Source organism: Gekko japonicus, unplaced genomic scaffold, assembly GCF_001447785.1.
Source record: "Gekko japonicus isolate JY-2015 unplaced genomic scaffold, Gekko_japonicus_V1.1 scaffold1021, whole genome shotgun sequence".
Taxonomy (NCBI): Eukaryota; Metazoa; Chordata; class Lepidosauria; order Squamata; family Gekkonidae; genus Gekko; species Gekko japonicus.
Genome location: NW_015176479.1, coordinates 61,773 through 83,359, shown reverse-complemented (window position 1 = coordinate 83,359; position 21,587 = coordinate 61,773). Strand labels below are relative to the sequence as shown.

At 50.1% G+C, this 21,587-nt stretch overlaps 1 protein-coding gene across 1 annotated transcript in view; it reads left to right on the top strand.

Moving 5' to 3' along the window:
* The window catches only part of SDK1 (sidekick cell adhesion molecule 1), a 502,369-nt gene extending 485,249 nt beyond the window's left edge, over positions 1-17,120 (top strand). Inside the window, exons 41-42 of the mRNA XM_015427208.1 lie at positions 417-546; positions 16,680-17,120. Of these exons, the coding sequence (XP_015282694.1) occupies positions 417-546; positions 16,680-16,952 (403 nt within the window). The 3' untranslated portion in view covers positions 16,953-17,120. The remainder of the gene's footprint in view (positions 1-416; positions 547-16,679) is intronic.
* Positions 17,121-21,587: the final 4,467 nt, after the last annotated feature.

Here is a 21,587-nt window from a genome sequence, read left to right as displayed (position 1 = left end):
GTGAGCTCCCGTCTCTGGTTCCAGCTCCTGCCAACCTAGCAGTTCGAAAGCAAGAAATCGCAAGTAGATAAATAGGTACCACTTCGGTGGGAAGGTAACAGCGTTCCGTGCGCCTTGGTGTTTAGTCATGCCGGCCACATGACCACGGAAACGTCTTCGGACAGCGCTGGCTCTTCGGCTTTGAAATGGAGATGAGCACCGCAACGCTAGAGTCGGATTCGGCTGGCTTTCGAGCAAGGGAACCTTTACCTTTACTTTACCTCTAAAAAAGAATAGCCGCACCGCAAATACCTTGGAGGGCTTAGGGTTTTCTTCCTCCCCGTATCTTAAGAAAAGATCATTCACAGGACAAGTCTTCCGTCCGATAGAGCGAAGAGGCGGGAACGTTCCTCATTTTATTTCTCTTTGTCCTCCAGGTCCCCGCCCCGACCCAGCCCCGGGGGGCTGCACTATTCCGACGAGGACATCTGTAACAAGTATAATGGAGTGGTGCTGACGGAGAGTGTGGCCCTCAGTGAGAAACCCTTGGACGCTTCAGAATCAGAGGTGAGTCTCTAATGCGGGGGTCCCCAACGTGGTGCCCATCCAGTGTCTTTAGAAAGTGAGTAAAGGAAGGTGGGGCTTTTTCCCGGCAAGGCGACGGATTGTCTGTGCAGATTTTTTTTGAAAACGTTGCTCTGGCAGCAGCCACCACCCCAGCACAAGGAACTTCACCGTGTGGCTGAAGGTAAGCCGCGGCAGCCATTTTGTGACTGGCTCCGCCTCCCGCTGCAGCCATTTTGTGGCTGCCATTTTTATGGCTGCCCCCACCGTGCTGTGTCAGAATTCCAGAGGTGCCCACAGGCTCAGAAAGGATGATTAAATGCAGGGCTATTTTGGGGCAGGAACGCACAGGAATGGAGTTCCGGCTGGCTCCCAAGTTGGCCACGCCCAGCAGGAACTCATTAGCATAATAGGCCACACCCAACAGCAGAAAACAGCAGAAACTCATTATGAATGGCTACATTAGGGGTGTGTGGCCTCACATGCAAAGGAGTTCCTGCTACAAAAAAAGGCCCTGGGTTTTGACCACAAACAAGGTAAACAGAATAAGAAGGGAAAGGTGGGTGTGGCTGGATGACCCCACTTCTGGTAACATGGGGGTGTGGCCTAATGTGCTAATGAGCTGTGCTGTCAGGGGTGTGGCCTAATAGGCTAATGAGTTTCTGCTGTTGGGTGTGGCCTATTATGCTAATGAGTTCCTGCTGGGCTTTTTCTACAAAAAGAGCCCTGAATGGATCCCCGAAATCGGAGGAAGCTATATTGGGAGGGAATGGCAGATGTTTCGCCGAGGCTGGAAGCAAATGACTGCCATCGAGGGCACATCAGAGTTCCTTCCATGTTTATTTTGAATTCCATCTTGCTTTCCCCTTGCAAATGTAGCGCCAGGATTGCTTTACCACAGAACATAATGGCATGGGGGGAAATTCCCCCCTCCCCCTCCCCTGCTATTTTCTTGCTGGAAAACGTGATAACCCTCGAAGGTGGCTCTTCCAATGAGAGAAGGGCATGGGAGGGAAGGGGTGAAAACGTCCCCTGTCCTTCTGTCTCCTCACACAGTTCACAAATACAGTAATCCTGGAACGAAAAGCCCTTTCAAATAAACACAAAAGAATTCCCACCGTGGTGGTGAGCAGAGTTCCCTCTAAGCTGAGTTAGTGTGAGCTAGCTCACAGTTTTTTAAGCCTCCGGCTCACACGTTTTTGTCTTCGCTCAGGGAGGAGGGCTCCAGAGCACATTTTTGCGGTAGCCAATGCCCCGAGGTTACGGCTAAACTGCCAAATTTGGCTGGTTAGCTGTAAGGACTAGAAAGCTGCTAGTGAAGGACGACTGGATGTAATTTGTTATAGGACTTAACATGTTTAACATGCGCGCTCTATTTGATATTCATTTTATGTAGTTCATTTATGCGTGTGGTTGTATGGATTTAGTCTGAGTTAGTTTGACTGTTGTATTAGAGTGCCGGCTTTTTGCGGTGAATGAATTTGTAATATGCAGGAGCCGAATCGCTCACTCACAACTTGAATGCCAGTAGCTCACAAAGTAGATTTTTTTGCTCATAAGACTCCACAGCTTAGAGGGAGCATTGGTGGTGAGCCCTTGGTGGAGGGTGTGGCTTCTTGGATGATTTTTAAACATGGTAGGAGACCCGATGTCCTGGAGATTAGCAAGAGACCTCTGGTGACTGGCCCCTACTGGGGGCCTGGAGGATATTCAGAGAGGCGGCTGAATAAAGCCTGCCCCCACCTCCCACCTCTGGTATTCCAAGGAGGTCTCCCATCCAAGTACTTGCCAGAGGCGACCCTGCTTAACTTCCGAGATCTGATGAGATCGGGCTTCCCTGGGCTATCCAGGTCAGGGCATGACTCAGGTCATCCTGAGTGCATTTGAATAAGACAGAGTAGTGGTGATTTCTGGACTCTCCTGGCAGTCACGCATTTCCATTTTTCCAACTACAGCAAGCCGGAAGGTGCAGGCGGGCCGTGGCTCAGGGATAGGGTCATGCGCGCAGAGGGTCACAGGCTCAGTCCCTGGCACCTCCGGTTTAAGATCTCAGACCTTTCCGTGCCTCAAGGAGCCATGAACCGTCAGAGTAGACAACACTGAGCTAGATGGATCGTTGGCCTGACCTCAGGGTAACGCAAGCTCTGTATCGGAGAGAGGCTATTTAGCGGCACGGCAGAGATTTGACTCGGCATGCGGAAAGCCTGAGACCTCAGATATTAGAAGTGATCTTTCCCTGCACCATGAGACCTAGAGAGCCATTTCCAGCTAGACGGAATGGTGGTCCCACTTGGCGCCTTCAAATATTTTAATCTCCACGCTCCAACCCTCAACGGCATTCTCCTTCCATCTCCGACATCAATCCTTCTTTCTTTTTCTTCTTCTGCCCCCTGTGTAACACAATATTATCTCGAAGCCTCCAGTTGTCAAGTCGCACGACCCCTCCCCTCGGCAAACAATGCATGCTGTTTATCGCCCGGATCTGAAATATCAGGCCACCGGTGAGACGGGGCAAATACAATCCATCAAAGTGAATGTCAGAGACGTCTTGATGAGGAAAAACTCTCATTCCGCGCACCGCAACTCTTAAAGAGAAACCGGTGACCTGTCAGGGGACATCTCCAGCTCCCGCCGACCCCTCCTCTGCTTAGAGGTTTAATTTGAAAGTCTAAATTCACATTCCAGGACTGACCCAAATACAACACGGGGTCAGCGGCTTCCGGGGTGACCGTTTTCCTCTGCTTCTATTACCAGTGATGCTCAAAAGACCGGCCCTTTTATTAATAGCTCTGGGAGCCAAGAATGTCACTGGTTCTATTTCCAAGCTCATCCTCGGATCGAAATTAGGTAAATATCCCCCAGGTTTAAGAGGCAAACCACATGTGATTGCTGGGGGATCGGAAATTTGATCTCCAGACATGTAAGTTAGCGCATAAAGCAGCCACCGGGCGGGGGATGGAGATCGGGGCCACAGTGACGGGGCAGGAGCATGTTTTTTAAAAAAAACTGCCCACAAAGGGGCAAGGTTTTATTACATTTTCCACATAACATACACAAACAATGTGTACAGGAGCATGTATTGATGTACTTGAAGGGCTGTCATATAGAGGATGGGGCGGAGTTCTTTTCTGTTGCCCCAGAAGGTCGGACCAGAACCGATGGGTTGAAATTGAATCCGAAGAGTCTGCTGTCCATCCTAATAGGACAAAAAGACAGGCACAGGTTATTTTTCTCTCTCTAACTGGACTTAAAGGAGGTCAGACGGACCAATTTGCAATCAGGAAGATGGTACAGGCAGCAGAGTTAAACCCCCGTTGCTCTCTGCAGCTCCATCATGTATGTGTGTGGTGGTGGTGGTGGGTGTCAGTTACGGATTCCCAGCACCCCATGCCATTTGGCTGTTAGAAAGAGAAACCGGTATTACATTACACTTGCCCTATGGAAAGAAGCCTCACTCTTCCGGTTGAGAGTCTCCTTTCCACAGGCAGAGAAACCTGGCGGGGCTTCCTCACCCCGAGCTCCCTAGAAAGACAAATACATGAAGCTGCCTTATACTGAATCAGACACTCGGCTAAGGTCGACAGGTCCATCTTCATCCCCAGCGGGGGACTTTGGGGGGCGTTCTCGGAAGGGGCGGGCGTCCCCAACATGATGACGTCACATTGGGGACGTCCCGGCTCCAAGCCCCGCCCCCGCAGGGACGGCCCCACCGGCCGCGAGCACTGAAAGGGGTCCCTTTCAGTGCCCACAGCCAGAGGGCCCTGCCCACTCGATCTCCGAACGGAAATGCCGCTCGGAGATCGGGTGCACGGCCCGCAGCCGCCCCTCTCCCTCCTCTCTCTCAAGTGGCTGCGGGTGTTGGGGCTTGGGGGCGGGGCTTCTCCCGCCAGCCAGTCAGGCGTATGACCCCCGCCAAACTGGGGGGGGGTCTGGCAGCCCTGCTCTTGGCCCATCAAGATCAGTATTGTCTGCTCGGACTGGCAGCAGCCTTCCATTGTCTCAGGGTCTTGGTTGGTCCTTTTCGCTGGAGATGCCGGGGATTGAACCCGGGACCTTTGTACGCCAAGCAGGGGCTCTGCCACTGAAGCCACGGCCCCTTCCAAAGGAAGCCGAGTCCTACCCTGCTTTTGCCTTCCCTTGGCCGTTAGGGAGACAGGGACGATCAGCCTCTACCGAGCTCCTGCGCTCCTTCCCATTTCCTTTCTCGTACAGTGGGACATTTCAAGATCCCAGACAAGCGAGGCCCAGGTGACCTCCTCGCGGGAAATGGGATGAACGTCTGGCTCTGAGGCTCCGGGGAAGAAGCGGCTTTGCTTACGAGCTGGGGCCTCTCTACTAAAAGGGCTTTTTGCAGTGCTCTCTTCTCAAGCACCTCTGGCTAAACTCCAAGCGCAGAAAGCCCAGCAAACTGGATAAGCGTCATCTGGGGACATTTAGACGAGTAGGAATTTACGGGCCGGGATTCAACCCGGAGAGAGAAAGACGGACCTAAGTGGTCCGCTTAGCCGTCATTCCAAACCTGGAGTCCTCAAGAGAATGACGAATGGATGGGCTTATTCCGGCTCTCAAGGAGAGACACTCTTCCCGTTCCGTACAGGTTGCAGTGGAGATCGGCAGCTGTAGCCCGGTAAGGCTTCAGAAGGTGACCAACAGGGAGAATGCTGAAAGAAGTGGGAATTGTAAGACAAAAATGCTCGAGACAGCCGTCTTGCACTCAGGGAAATTTTGGACAGATGCCGCGTGAAACCCTTTGGGAAGAGTATGGATTATCACAAGCCTTTTGCTTGTACGCTGAAGATTTTTATCGGGGTAGGGTCGATCCCAGCTTTCCTTGTTTTCAGCTTCCCAGATGTCTCCCGACATCTGCCCACGCCCGAGTCCTCTAGGGGGTTCAAACAGAAGAAACGAGAGTCGAATATACTTCAAAAACATAGCTGTTGAGGAAGCCACTAGCGTAAAACGCCTTTATGAATTTTACTGGCATGACTCGGTGCGCATAAAATGTTATGGCATCTGTCCATCTATTTTCACATTATTTCCCTAATGACCCATTGGTCATCTATTTCAGTAGAGATAAGTGCAAAGTCCTACACTTAGGTACAAAAAATCAAAGTCACAGATATACAATGGGAGCATCTTGGCTTGACAGCAGCACATGTGAAAGGGATCTAGGTGTTCTGGTTGATCACAAGCTAAACATGAGCCTGCAGTGCGATGTGGCTGCGAAGAAAGCTAATGCCATCTTAGGATGCATTAACAGAAGCATCGTGTCCAGATCACGGGAGGTGGTAGTTCCGTTCTGTTCTGCTATGGTCAGGCCCCACCTGGAGTCCTGTGCCCAGTTTTGGGCACCACATTTTAGGAAGGATGTTGACAAGCTCGAGCGTGTCCAGAAGAGGGCAACCAGGATGGTGAGAGGGTTGGAATCCAAGTCTTATGAGGAAAGGCTAAAAGAGTTGGGTCTGTTTAGCCTGGGAAAGAGAAGGCTTAGAGGGGACATGATTGCAGTCTTCAAATATCTGAAGGGCTGTCATGTAGAAGAGGGAGCGGATCTATTCTCTCTTGCTCTGGATTGCAAGACTAGATCGAATGGGTGGAAATGACAAGGGAGTCGTTACCAGCTAAATATCAGGAGAAACTTCCTAACTGTCAGTGGTTGAGCAGTGGAACAGTCTGCCTCGGGAGGTGGTGGATGCTCCTTCGTCGGACGTTTTCAAGCGGAGGCCGGACGACCATCTTTCGGGTATGTTGTAGGTATGTAGGGCTCTCTTTCAGCTATGCTCCTGCAGAGTGCAGGGGGTGGGACTAGATGACCAGCAAGGTCCCTTCCAACTCTAACGCTCTATGATTCTATGATTCTATACGACGCCAATACTCTGTGAGTGTGTGTGTGTGTGTGTGTATGTGAAGCACCATCAAGTTGTTTCCAACATATGACCACCCAATGAATGAATGATCCGTCCCCAACGTCCTTCCATTAACAGCCTTGTTCGGGGCTTGCAAAAGGAGGGCCTTTGTGGCTTTCTTGACTGAGTCCATCCACCTCCTGCTGGGTCTTCCCCTTTTCCCCACTGCCTTCTGCTTTCCCTAGTACTAATGGTCTTCTTCCAGTGACTCTTTTATTCTCATCATGTGACCAAACTACACTAGCCTCAGTTTAGTTGTTTTAGCTACTAGGGAGAGTTCAGACTCGATCTGATCTAGAAGACACTGGTTTGTCCTTTTTTTGGCAGTCTACGGTATCCATAAAACTGTCCTCCCAACACCACGTTCCAAAGGACGCAACGTTCTTCCTGATAGCTCTCTTCATTGTCCCAACTTTCACACACAGGCAATGCCTCCCTCTAAGCTGTGGTGTCTTGTGAGCAAAAATTCTACTTTGCGAGCTCCTGGCATTAAAGTTGTGAGCCAGCGATTTGGCTGCTGTATCAATTAGTTTGCTCTCTGGAGCCCTCCTCCCTGACCTAAGACAAAAAATGTGTGAGCCAGAGGCTTAAAAACGGTGAGCTAGCTCACACTAACTCAGCTTAGAGGGAACACTGCACACAGACATAGTAATGGAGAGTACGTAGGACATGAGTTGAGTTGATATTGGGGCCAGAAGTAGACCCAGAATAATGGCCGGAGGGGGGGGAGGACGAAGAAGCAGAAGAAGGATTAGTAGTAGTAGTTTTTACAGCCCGCTTTTCTCTCCTGTAAGAAGTCTCAAAGCAGTTTACAATCACCTTTCCTTCCTCTCCCCACAAGCAGGCACCTTGTGAGGCAGGTGGGAGCTGAGAAAGTCCTGAGAGAACTGTGACTGGCCCAAGGTCACCCAGCAGGCTCTCCAGATTAGAAGAAGAAGAGTTGGCTTTTATACCCTGCTTTTCTCTCCCCTAAGGAGTGTCAAAGCAGCTCACAATCTCCTTCCCTTCCTTCTCCCCACAACAGGCACTTTGTGAGGCAGGTGGGGGCTGAGAGAGCTCTGAGAGTACTGTGACTGGCCCAAGGTCACCCATCAGGCTTCAGGTGGATAAGGAGTGGGGAATCAAACCCGGCTCTCCAGATTAGAAGAAGAAGAGTTGGTTTTTATAGTCCGCTCTTCTCTCCCCTAAGGAGTCTCAAAGCAGCTTACAATCTCCAGTTTTGGTGTGAGAGCCAGTTTGGTGTGGTGGTTAAGTGCACGGAATCTAATCCTGCAAAACTGGGCTTGATTCCCCACTCCTCCACATGCAGCTGTTGATGTGACCTTGGGTCAGTCATAGGTTCTTTCAGAGCTGTTCTCTCAGGAGCAGTTCCTGAAAGAGCTCTCTCAGCCCCGCCTACCTCACAGGGTGTCTGTTGAGCAGAAGGGAAAGGAGATTGTAAGCTGCTCTGAGACCCCGAGTGAATGGCGGGGTTTAAATCCAATCTCCTCCTCCTCCTCTTCTTCTTCCCTTCCTCTCCCCACAGCAGGCACATTGTGAGGCAGGTGGGGCTGAGAGAGTCCTGAGAGAACGGTGACTGGCCCAACGTCACCCAACAGGCTTCATGTGGCGGAGGAGTGGGGAATCAAACCCGACTCTCCAGATTAGAGTCTGCCACTCAACCACTACACCACATTGACACTGAGAAGTGCGGGGCACGTGCACGGAAAGGGAAACGTTTGTGTGTTTTTTAAAAAACACACTACAATCCTGACAAAATGGAACTTGGTAACAGGAAGAAAGCAGCAGGCCCAAAAAGAGTCTAAATATTCTAGGACACTCTAATAGTCTCGATTCTTTCAGCAAAAAGGTGGGAGGAGGAAGAACCGGGGGGGGGGGGGGGGGGGGGAACCGCAGTCAGCCTGGGAGAAAGAGGACCCTGTAAGACCTGGCCTGCAGCGTTTATGCTGGGCTCCTTTCTCCATTCCCCGCCTTTCACCTCCTCTTAATTACCCAGAGCCGCCTGCTCCTTTGCCGGAGCCCCCCGCGACCAACCCGCCCGGGGGAAAACGGCGTCTCTCTCTGCAGCATCTTTGGCCATCCTTTGTGATGCACTCGCGTTATCTCGAGAATTACACTTGCAGAGGCTCCGCTCTTCTTCCTGTGACAAACAGGTATTAAACCTGCCGTTCGCAGGACGTGCCGGGCATAAATATGAACGGAGCCGTGCTCCCTTCCCGTTTGTGCCTGTGTGTGTGTGTGATTCATGCCAACCAGCTCTGCACGCTGGCTTCTGATGGTGCATCATGACCGTCCCCTGCCTGAGGCCACCCGCGCACAGAGCCAGAGGTTATGAGAATCTAGCCGTGCGCTCGTTACACCGTTTTCCTTGAAGGGCCCAAGCCCTTCTGAAAGCAGGGAATTGACTCTTTAGGCGCATAGCTGCAGTCCTCTTCGGGCAGCAAGCAAAAATCAAGCACCCATCCCCCCCCCAACCTCTGATAGCCCATCAGTCTCCGTTGGGTCATTGATGGGCTCTTGTCTCTGCCGGTTTTGAAGTCGGCGTGAATCGGTAATGTACCCCCCCAGCGGAGGTAGGAGGAAAAGCTGCCGGCTCTCTCGCTCATCCCACAAAAGTGGTTTTAATACTGCATGGCTTTATTGCGTTTTAACATAGAAACACAGGAATCATAGAGCTGGAAGGGACCCGGAGGGTCATCTCATCCAACCTCCTGCACAATGCAGGAAATTGACAGCTGACCCTCTCCGACTCCCCACAGTGACCCCTGCTCTGTACCCAGAGGAAGGCAGAAAACCTGCAGGGTTCCTGGGCCCATCTGGCCTGGAGGGAAATTCCTTCCTGAGAGCCAGTTTGGTGTCGTGGGTTAAGTGTGCGGACTTCAAACTGGGAGAACCGGGTTCGATTCCCCGCTCCTCCACTTGCACCTGGCTGGATGACCTTGGGAAGCTGTAGTTCTGCCAGAGCTCTCCTTGAAAGGGCAGTTTCTGTCAGAGCTCTCTCAGCCCCACCTGCCTCACAGGGTGTCTGTTGTGGGGAGGGGAAGGGAAAGGAGTTTATAAGCTGCTCTGAGACTCCTTCAGGTAGTAAAGGATGGGGTATAAATCCAATCTCTTCTTCTTCTTCTTGGGTCAGCCACAAGTTCTCTCAGAGCTGTTCTCTTATGAGGAGTCCTCAAGAGAGCTCTCTCAGGCGCACCTACCTCATGGGGTGTCTGTTGTGGGGAGGGGAAGGGAAGGAGATTGTAAACCGCTCTGAGACTCTCTCAGCTTCCTTGGCCAGTGAGAAGCAGAGGTGGTTTGCCGTTGCAGACTCTGAGTCTCAGCTTCCGAGGCCAGTGAGAAGCAGAGGTGGTTTGCCGTTGCCTTCCTCTGCAGAGCCTTCCTTGGTGGTATTAATCCAGTCTCCTCCTCCTCTTCCTCTTCTTCTTCCAGTCACAGTTCTCTCAGAGCTGTTCTCTCAAGATCAGTCCTCTCAGCCCCACCAACCTCACAGGGTGTCTGTTGTGGGGAGGGGAAGGGGATTGTAAACTGCTCTGAGACTTCGAGTGAAGAGCGGGATATAAATCCAAACTACTCCTCCTCCTCCTCTTCTTCTTTGTGCTAACCTGACCCTTCCTGCACCCCTCTGCAGTCTGCAGCCTAATAGGATAATAGACCACCGGTATGGCTAAAACTAGGCATCTTATACCTTAAATGCTGGCTACCAGTCAAGAAATCATTCATTAAGCTGTCCCAAGTACTTGGAAGAGACAGGCCATCTTGCACCTGGTGTCCAGTGGGGGGAAGAAACTACTCAAACTTGGAAGATAAGGGCTGCTAACCAGCATGAGAGAGAGAGAGAAGAGAAAAGTTCCCTTGGGAGTAGCCAGACACTGTTCGCTCACAAGACTCAGGGCAACTAAACTCTCCCTTCCAAGTACCAACCCTGCTTAGCTTATAACTTAAGGCCACCCCAGCAAGGGGCTTCCGAGGCCAGTGAGAAGCAGAGCTAGTTGGCCGTTGCCTTCCTCTGCAGAGCCTTCCTTGGTGGTCTCCCTTTCAAGTACTGTCCCTGCTTAGTTTACAACTTAAGGCCACCCCAGCAAGGGGCTTTCAAGGCAAGTGAGAAGCAGAGGTGGTTTGCCATGGCCTTCCTCTGCAGAGTCTTCCTTGGTGGCCTCCCTTCCAAGTACCGACCCTGCTTAGTTTACAACTTAAGGCGACGCCAGCAAGGGGCTTTTGAGGCAAGTGAGAGGCAGAGGTGGTTTGCCATGGCCTTCCTCTGCAGAGTCTTCCTTGGTGGTCTCCCTTCCACGTACCACGCCTGCTTAGCTTCCGAGGTCTGAGGAGATCAGGCTACGACGTGCCACCTTTCCTCCTTGACCTCAGCTGCCATATGGAAAGACCCCAGGGGGCTCAGGCACCTTTGAAGACTTATGGGTGCTACAAATCTCTTCCCTGTCCCCCACAATAAATGAAAGCTGCAGCCCATCTGGAATGTATCTCTACCGGACAGATCCAGAGGTCCAAATGGGCAGGCGAACCGGAGGATGGAATGAAGAGATACAGGAGGAAATTTCAGGCAGACACGGAGGCTATACCCATTTCCATGTCGTCTTTTGGAAGAACTCGGATACGCCCACAGCTGATCTCGTCCTTGCTAGCCCTAAAGAAGAGTGTACACTCCCTTCTCCCCCCGACCACTTTCAAAGAAACCTGACAGCCGCCACTATTTCCAAAATCCCCTCTAATGCCGGCCTTAAACTAAACACGCCTGCTGGTCCCTAATTTGTCCCCTAATAGCATTTGTTTCTTTCATCTCGCCCATAAGAAACGCTTTAAATTGTCAAGCATTTTCTCTATTTTTCCGGCCGCCCGGGCTTCGGTGCACCTTGGCTTGTCAATTTCTAATCTTACGGCCCGTCCAATCAAACTCCGGGCTGCCACCGTTGCCTCGGCAACCGGCCTGCAGCCGCGGTAAAAAGGGCCTGCCACGCAGCGGCGAAGAAGAAAGGGGGCCCTGCAGCATTTCCATTCAGTCGATAGTTTTTTTGAATCATTAAAAATAATATGGCCACTCTGAAAACAAATCCTGCTGCAGAAGCAATTTGAGTAATCATGAGGGGGGACGACGGGAGGCGTCTGCGGCAAGGGTCCCTTGGTCCTTTGCGGCTCCCAGGTGCCCTGTGGGGCGATTGCGAACCCACCCAAGATTGCATTCACGTGTTTGGTGCAGTGGTTCAGAGTGCGGACTCTAATCTGGGAGGACCGGGTTTGATTCCCCACCCCGCCACGTGCAGCTGCTGCGTGACCGTGGACAAGCCATCGTTCTCTCTCCCTGGTCCAAAACAGTCCAGTGGCACCTTTAAGACCAAGTTTTATTCAGGTACAAGCTCTCCCTCCTCTGCCAGGACAGATCTACACGTTCCTCCCCCCCTCCAATACCTAGCAATCCAAAACAATCCAGTGGCGCCTGAGCGGTGGGTGTTGCCTTCTGACACACTTCCGGTGATGTCAGAGGGTGTGGTGTATGCAAATAAGTTATGCTAATGAGTTATGCTAATGAGCTCCTGCACCTCTTTTTCTACGAAAGGACCCCTGCTCAGAGCTATACTCTCAAGAGAACCGGGTTTGGTCCCCCACTCCTCCGTGTGCAGCTGCTGGTGTGGCCTTGGGTCAGTCATAAGTTCTCTCAGAGCTGTTGTCTGAAGAACAGTTCTCTCAGAGCTCTCTCGGCCCCACCTACCTCTGTTGTGGGGAGGGGAAGGGAAAGGAGATTGTAAGCCACTCTGGGACTCCAGGTGAAGGGCGGGGTATATATCCAATCTCCTCCTCTTCTTCTTGTCAGTTACAAGTTCTTTCAGAGCTGTTCTCTCAGGGGCAGTTCTCTCAGAGCTCTCTCAGCCCCACCCACCTCACAGGGTGTCTGTTGAGGGGAAGGGGAAGGAGATTGTAAGCCACTCTGAGATTCCGAGTGAAGGGTGGGGTATATATCCAATCTTCTTCTCCTTCTCCTCCTCTTCTTCTTCTACCTGCTTCCACTACCCCCCTCCCCCATTGCCAATATAAATTGGGGGACTAGAACTGGATTATGGTACCATCTGGGGGTTTCTAATTTAATCTACAGATTTGTATTTCGGACTGTTTAATGGGATTTTATACGTTCTACAAAGCTGTGTTGTGAAATGCCCTGAGCCCGCTCATAGGAAGGGCAGTAGAAAAGTCTAATAAAATAAAATAAATACATGATAGACCTTCTTCCTAAAATGCTGAAGAGGTAGTATTGGGGGAGATATAATCATACTCCATGAAATTCAATGGTGTGTACATTGGACATAAGAACATAAGAGAAGCCAATGTTGGATCAGGCCAATGGCCCATCCAGTCCAACACTCTGTGTCACACAGTGGCCAAAAATACCTGGTGCCGTCAGGAGGTCCACCAGCGGGGCCAGGACACTAGAAGCCCTCCCACGAACCAAGAATACAGGGCAGTGGCCCCAGACATAAGAACATAAGAGAAGCCAATGTTGGATCAGGCCAGTGGCCCATCCAGTACAACACTCTGTCACACAGTGGCCAAAAATACCAGGTGCCGTCAGGAGGTCCACCAGCGGGGCCAGGACACTAGAAGCCCTAAAGGGGAGAGGAATTGCTTGCACCAGCCCTTCCGTTGACTTCAGTGCATTTAGCAGAATACATTTTGGACCCATTTGAAAAGAGAAGAGAGAGAGAGAGAAGAGATTGGATTTATACCCTTGCCTTCACTACCCAAAGGAATCTCAAAGCAGCTTACAACCTCCTTTCTCTTCCCCTGCCTACAACAGACACCCTGTGAGGTAGGTGGGGCTGAGAGAACTCTTTCGAGGACTGCTTCTTGAGACAACAGCTCTGAGAGAACTTGTGACTGACCCAAGGCCACACCAGCAGCTGCACATGGAGGTGTGGGGGACCAAACCCGGTTCTCCCAGATTAGAACCCACACTCCTAACCACTACACCAAAGCAGGGCCCACCCTCATGCATACGGAGCACGGTCACGCATGCATGCGGGCCTCCATGGGGACATTCCACTGAGCATGCAAAGGCTGGGGTTGTTGTGGGGTCAGTGGGTGGGATTGCACATCCCTCTCCTAGATTTAAACATCCACACAGGGCCAGAATGTGAATCTTAGACAGCCATGTGATAACTTAACAGTGTGTATGTGTGTGTGTCTAGCAGCAGCAGTCTGTACCAGCACAACAAATGGTGAGCAGAATTCTATCGCTCCCTTCCTTCCCGAGATTTCTGGTGAGTGCCGTAGCATGTCAAACAGAAAGAAGGCCAGAGTCGCAGGAGGTCTGTCTCCCCTCGAGTTTTTGTTGCCCCTCCATGTGACGAGTTCAACCCAAGTGAATTTCTACCAGCGAAGCAAAGACAGGGTGATCAATGTGTTCGTGTTAGCAGGGGTTTTCGTCCTCCGCCCTGCACAATTAAAAGAATAATCCAGCCGCATTGGCACATGCAGCAGTGTTCAAAGAAGAAAGAGGAGAAGGGTTTCGAAGAACTCAAAATACTCAATGTTTGTTTCCTTCGCTCTGATTTCAAGAATGGCTGGCTGGCTGGCTTCATTGATTAATGGATTTTTATTTATTTATTTATTCATTCATTTAATTTATATCCCGCCCGCCCTGCCTAGGCAGGCTCAGGGTGGCTTACGTAGGATATAAAACAATTAAACCAGAATTAGATAAAAACAGAGCAATATAATTATGAATGTTATAAAATATAAAGTGCTAGTTGATGTCAGATGGCGGGCTTAGCAGCATCCTCAGACAACAGCCGGCCAATAGCATAGTCGGGGCTAACTGTCTGTTGACCGTGGTGTTAGTATTGGACCAGGGCTACAATTGCTTGGGTACAGCTCCCTAATCGAAGGCCTGGTGGAAGAGCTCCGTCTTGCAGGCCTTGCGGAACTGTAAGAGGTCCCGCAGGGCCCTGATGTCCTCTGGGAGCTCATTCCACCAGTGCGGAGCCGCCACTGATTGATGTTATTTATAATCCTGACGCAAGCATTAGCTGCAGGACCCGAACCCCGGAGAGCAACGTTCAAATCCCTACAGGGCCGTGCAGTTCACCAGGTGACCTTGGGCCGCCGACCTTCTCTGAGCCTCACCTACCTCACAGGACTCTTGTGAAGATAAAACCAAGGGACACCAGGCCCCGAGAGCCAGCGTGGGGTAGTGGTTAAGAGCGGCCTGCTCTGATCTAGAGACCCAGCTTTGATTCCCCACTCCTCCTCCACATGAAGCCTGCTGGGCGATCTTGGGCCAGTCACTGTTCTCTCAGACCCACCTACCTCCCAAGGTGCCTATTGTGGGAAGGAAGAGGTGATTGTAAGCCGCTTGACTCCTCAGGTAGAGAAAAGCAGAGTAAACCTACTCCTAGGATACGGGGAGGAAAAGAGATGTAGTATTTAGAAGTACACACCAGGTAAATCTCTCTCTCTCTCTCGTTTGGCACATTTCTCTTCGCTTTCACAGATATCCATCGTTGCTTTGCCGATTTGTAACTTGGGCACCTGCTTTTCCTTCCTTTTTTCCTTCCTAGATTCTGTGCTTACCCCCACCCCCGCGCAGTACACGCGAGCGCGAGCGGTCGGCGGCTTGTGAAGCAGCGCACCTAATCCGCTGCTGAAAACTGGACATCAAATTATAATAGAGGCCACTACAAAATGAGAATCGATTCCCACCCCCGTCAAACAACGTCCTGCAGATTTAAGACTGATGTGTGGTTTTTAAAGTGCTTTTATAACCTAAAAAGTGTGAAATGCCGTGGCCGTTAAACCCCGAGTCCTGACGAGCAGGTGAACAGAACAGAACTCTGGGCCGGTGGCAGAATCTGCCCTGACACTGGTATTCAGAGTTCTAGAGGTTCCCATTGATGGAGGTCCATCCGTGGCTGCTAGCCATGGGGAATAAAGGGAACCTTCATCGCCAGAGGCAACAAACCTCTGCATCTTAGTGTCGGGAGGCGGCAGAGGGGAAGGGCCTCGGCCTCCATGCCCCAGTTGTTTGGCCCTCTGGGGCAACTGGTTGGCTTCTGTGGTAGGGTCCGTGTGCCACGAAGAGTGGAAGATGGACCGAGCTGACCCACGGACCCAATCCTGAAATATTAACATAGTATGTGCAGGGAGGCACACCTGTTGCTTCCCTGCCAGGCCAAACCATTTCATTTTGCTCAGGATTTGAACTAAGAGGAGGGGGGTCTTTTTTTAAAGCTATTTTTAAAAGTCTGCCCACCAGAGGAAGGTTCCCATTCCTCTGGCAGAGGCGGGGGTTTGCCCGCTTTTGCGGCCCCCAATCCACCAGCCCCAATCCAGCCAGGTGAGAACTGGCAACCCCACTCCTGGGCCTGCATTATGGATGTTCAATGGTGGGTTTCTGTCATCTTTATACCCATTGCTTGTTTTTAACGCTGGGAACTTATTGCTTCTGTTTCTATAGTTTTATGATATTGTTTGTAGCCTTGAGAAGATCTCCGGACAACTGTGCGTTCATTCCCTAAATAAATACACCAAATGGTATTATGGCCACTGGCCACTGCCTTGATCTGGATAGCACCTCTCTGTTATGATCCTTTCCACACTAGACCTTAAACCCTGGTTCAACCCTGTCCCCCAACTTACATTCCACACTACACGCGAGTTCACCGCTGTAATTATCTCGGGGTATTTTTACATTCCACGCTACACACGAGTTCACCCCTGTAATTATCTCGGGGTATTTGTACATTCCACACTACACTCGAGTTCACCCCTGTAATTATCTTGGGGTAGTTTTACATTCCACACTACACTCGAGTTCACCCCTGTAATTATCTCGGAGTATTTTTACATTCCACGCTACACACGAGTTCACCCCTGTAATTATCTCGGGGTATTTGTACATTCCACACTACACTCGAGTTCACCCCTGTAATTATCTCGTGGTAGTTTTACATTCCACACTACGCTCGAGTTCACCCCTGTAATTATCTTGGGGTATTTTTTGTTTCCACATTACATTGCGGTCACCCTAGTTTCACCCCACACTTGTCCCGAGAGAAATGGATGCTGTTATAACCAGGGATAAATGCAAGGTATTGTGTCCCAAGTTGAACTCTGATAAAACTAAGGTTGAAATCCAAGTGCGGAAAGGACCTATGACCAACGGTTGAAAATAATACCAGCACCATAAAGTACTTAGCAGGCTTTTCCTCTTTCCCATGGCAGGCGACCGATTCAGACTACGAAGATGAACTGCCGAAGCACTCATTCGTGAACCATTACATGAGCGACCCCACCTACTACAACTCCTGGAAGCGGCAGCAGAAAGGCACGAAGCATCCGGCGCCATACCGGTATGAGGAGTGCATGGCAGGTGAGGCGGAGCCTTACTTCCAGACTGTCATCACGACACAGAGTTCAGGAGGGGTCTACACCCCGACTGGACAGGCCCCCCCGGGCTCACGGACTCCAGTGACAGGCTTCTCCTCGTTCGTCTGACACCCGGGAGGTACAGGACAGCAGACAGCACTGCTCAGACCACCTGCCTAATTTGGAACAGCTGCCACCACCCAATCAGAGGACTGTATGCGTGACTATAGGTGCAGTGAACTGTGGGTAAATTTCTCTTATCAGGGTAGAATGGATGTAAATGTGAATGTCTCTATTTTTTCCCCCAAGACAATCAACTCTTTAATCACATGGAGCTGAACTAGTTGAACTTGCTTTTATTTTATTTTTTCTAAAAAAAAAAAAGGAAGGGGAAAAAACCCACCCACGAACTATCAAGAAATGACACTTCTAACCACTGGATCGTTGGTAAAATATGATTTCAAGGAGTGTTTTCTTTCATTTTCTCTTTTTTTAAAGACAAGAAAAATGCTTTTGTAACACTGATTTGGAAAGCAGCTTATTAACGGGGGGGGTTCCCTCCCCCCTTCCCTCCTTTTTCCTTTTCCCTCACAAGCAAGGAAATGAATTTCACACTTCTGGATAGGTAGCGCTATTGTTATGCAACTGAAGGTGAAAGTATACATTCTCTTGAGCAGACCCCTTCCCTTGCTGTTTCATCCCAGTCAGGTAGGAAAACACAAAGTGTATGTGTGTTGGTGGAGGGGAGACATTTTAGGAATGGTTCTATATTCTCACGCCCCCTTCTCCTCACTTCACTTGCCTTCCCGGCACCGTCTGGATCGCTTTGTCTGAGTGTCATGTTTCTCCTCACGCCTGCGAGGTTCTCCACTGGTGGGTTTTGATCAAACTTATCTCCTGCCTTCTTTTCGATTCTGTTCCAACTGAGCTTATTGTGTTCCTTTAAAAAAAAAATCCCCCCCTCCCGCTCCAGGGGGTTCCTGTTGGCTCAAAAGCACCGTGGGTAGTGGTTGGGGCCGAAGCGGTTGGGGGAAATGTTTTGCTCTTATCGAGGGTCCTCAGATTCCTCCCTTTGTAGATTGCATGTGCCAATGTCCATTGTAAATCCAAAAGAAACACACACACACACACGAATACGCAAAAGGCAGCCGAGTGAGAAGAGGGCCTTTTGAACGAACGTGACATTTAGGAACTCGCGGGGGGGGAACGCGTCGGTTGAGTGGCGCTTATTTGGTTTTCAGAGGTGTCCTTCCAGATAGAGGAAACCAATCAGCCTTCCCTCACCCCCTCGTCGCCTCCCCCCAAAAAAGTACATGTTGTTAACACCAAAATTGTTTGATTTTTTAAAAGAAATGTATATTTTTAATGATTTCCCTTTTTTTTAAATACAAAGACACGTCATACTCTGGCGGGTGAGCTTTTCTTTGGTGTCCGCGGGTGCCTTTCCCATGATTGTTCCGCCACCGGCATGAGAGGCGCAGCAGCCGAGCCTCCAAATGAAGTTCGAGCTGCTTTGCTAACCATGGGGCCACAAATTACCTTGTGTGCATTCCCTCCCCAGCTGCCTTTCTCTCTCTCTGCGGGTCTGTACTCTGCAGCTTCAACGCCTTGGCCTTGGCGGGGTGACCAGAGCCCATTTTGTTCTCTCTGTTGCCCGGCCTTTGACCCCCAAGGAGGCGGGCCATCTCCATTCTGCCAAGGCCCGTTATGTTTTACTGCTGGCTGCTCTGTTTGAAGGGGAAGCCGTGGATCCCTCTCCAGACACTAAGCGCCATGTGACCCCAGCACAGAGCAGAAGAGGCCTTTATAAACAAATGGCATCTTTGGAATTGTCAGTCTCTTCTGAACACGGGTGGGGCCATGAAAGCCGACCTTGTGCGAATCGCTCGTGCGGCTGAATAGGTCGTTTTGTCCATGTCCGCTCAAGCACAGGTAAGAACCCGGCATTAATCTGGCCATATCGGTGCTGCTTCGCTGGTATTTTTCCCCCAATCCAGAAATTAGTCTCAATATCATGCAAAATTTTGTACTTTCGAACATTCGACTGGCAGCTCGAGTGCCCCTTTCGTCACAGACGCAACTTGGAAAGCTGCTACCTTCAGTCTTCATCTCAGTAATGCCTGGCGTGTTCTTTGCTGTCCTCCAGAGAGGCCTTCTTTGTGTTCTGTGTTCCTACAGCAAAACATGTCAGGGTGCTTGGTGTCCTCCTCTTATTGAGGAAGCAAAACAAACACCTGGGTTCAAATCCGCACTCAGAAAATGAAGCTTGCTGGGGAACTTTGGCCATCCCTTTGTGTCAGCCTGCCCTACCTCACAGGGGTGTTGTGAGGATAAACTGAGGGAGGGGGAGCACCTTGTGTTCCTTGGAAGGAGTGATGGGATAGAAACCAAATGACAGAGTTTCTCAACAGGTGAAACTTTCAACACTCAAAGTATGCGAACGGCCGTAAATTCCCATAATACTAATATTTCTAGGTTTCAGAACTGGTCGCACAAGACTTCCCAATGAAAGCTAAATTTTGACTTTGTAGAAATTACAGCTTCTCAGCAAAATTTGAGATTTGGAGTACAAACCTCATTATATTGCGTTAACACCGTTTACACCTTTGCAAGTTTGCGCCTCTACGTTCACTTGTAAATTATATTTCCCACCATTCCGAGATGAGGCAACTAAAATTTCCTCCAGCAAACAGACACAAAATGGCTGCTGCAGGGGATGGACCCAGCTACAAAATGGTTCCCCCAGCTTACCTTCAGTTACACAGCGAAGATCCTTGTACCATGGTGGCAGCTGCTACCAAAGCGATGGGGGAAGTGTTTTAAAAACACTTGGCGAGCTCCAGAAAAGGTGTCAACGGTCGCCATGGCGCTCACAGCTACCACATTGGAGACCTGTGGCTTAAATAAGCATGTCTTCATATATCACAGCAAATGGTCATCATGGCGCTCACAGCTACCACATTGGAAACCTGTGGCTGAAATAAGCATGTCTTCATATATCACAGCAACGAACATAAGACGCACCAAACCTGCATGTTAAAAGGAACACATCTGATCGCATTTTGTGTCTTAGAGGGTAACACAATTCGGGTACATTTGACTTTTTCTCTTACGACAAATTGTGTATCTTTCGAAGAAATGGCACGTAGTTGTTTACACAATGCACAAGCAATTGCGTTCGGAGTGCCAACTGGGTCGAGTGAACTTTTCCAAAGTCTCTGGCACGAAACCGAACCAGCACGTCGAACTTTTCAATATTTACGGGGACATTACAGCAGACTTGCCCGGATCTTCTACCATTTTGTCTCTTAGTGACAACCAGCCAATCATAACTTGAAACTCCCAATGATAGTAATGATTGCCCCGCCTTATTTGGCCATGGATTCTGGGTCCCCAGAGAAAGATTGCTTCTGAACATGGAGGTCCCATGGGGGCTAGGCGGCGATGGACCTGACCCCTCAACTTGGCACGTTGAAGGGATGCCAAAGATCAGTCTTGAACTTGGAGATCCAGAGAAGCAGATCTAAAAGTGGTTCCACCGAGAGAAGTCTTTGTCTCACTTTTCTTTGGGTTGGATCGCTCTGGGGGGAATGACACACAGAAGAAAACATGTCTGAACAGCCACCAGTTCCCCTGAGCGCGAATCCGTAATGGAAAGAGGCTGTTCTTCTTTCCTGAGAGCATTTACCAACGGTAAGAGGAATTGGCTTTATAAAACGTTCCCCTCCGTGTCTTTGCTTTTCAAATGGAAGATCTCAAGGGTGATTCTTTTAAGACTTGTTGACACTAACGGAGTAATTCCTGCTCTCCCAAACCACATCCATCTCCATAATCGCGTTTTTATTGGCTGTGTTTATTCAGTTACAACCGGAGTCCAAAGAGGGCGGGCAATTCAGAAGCACAGAATTGGATACCCTGAAGACACAGGAATTGAATTACACCTCCTTCCCCTCATTACCATGGATTAGGCATTTGACAGGGCCGAGCCTCCGACCAGTCGTGCTTAGGCACTAGCTATAACAACAGGATTAATAGCAGATTTTTTTTAAAAAAAATTGTTCACCAGGGATATAGAATCAATGTCTGCACGGTCACACAACTCGATGAACAACAGTTACAGGTAAGTGCAACCCTGTTTTCCTCTACAGCTAAAAGCTCTGGGAATCATACCTTTTAAAAGTGAAGCAACCTTTCCCAACAACCTTTTATCCAGACAGGCCTTCTGGTGTAAACAGCCTGTCTCAGGTCGGATGAGCAATCATTTCACGTCTAGCAATCCATCGGCGTCCGCTTTCCACTCCGTCCTTATCTGGACCACTCGCAGAATTTGTCTGGTACTTATTAGAAAAAAGTAAAACCTGCCTCCGTTCCAAGCCTTCCTCACAAAAGAGATAAGAAACATCAATTTCAAAGGACGTTCCATCAAATAATGTAGAGGGTGGGTTGAGGTTCCACCCCGAAAGGTGTTTGATGGGTCCCCGAGTGCGCTGATCCTACTTCACCCAAACTCCAGAAAGGACTACAGAATACAGAACACATTCTACAATCGAGACAATCTACAATTATCTGGAATGAGGCCCAGCATGCTCTGGATATAGGGAGGGGCGGTGGCTGAGTGGTAGAACATCTGCTTGGCATGCAGAAGGTCCCAGGTTCAATCCCAAGCATCTCCAGTTAAAAGAACCAGGCAGGAGGTGATGTGAAAGACCTCAGCCTGAGACCCTGGAGAGCTGTAAAGAGGGGCTGTGGCTCAGTGGCAGAGCC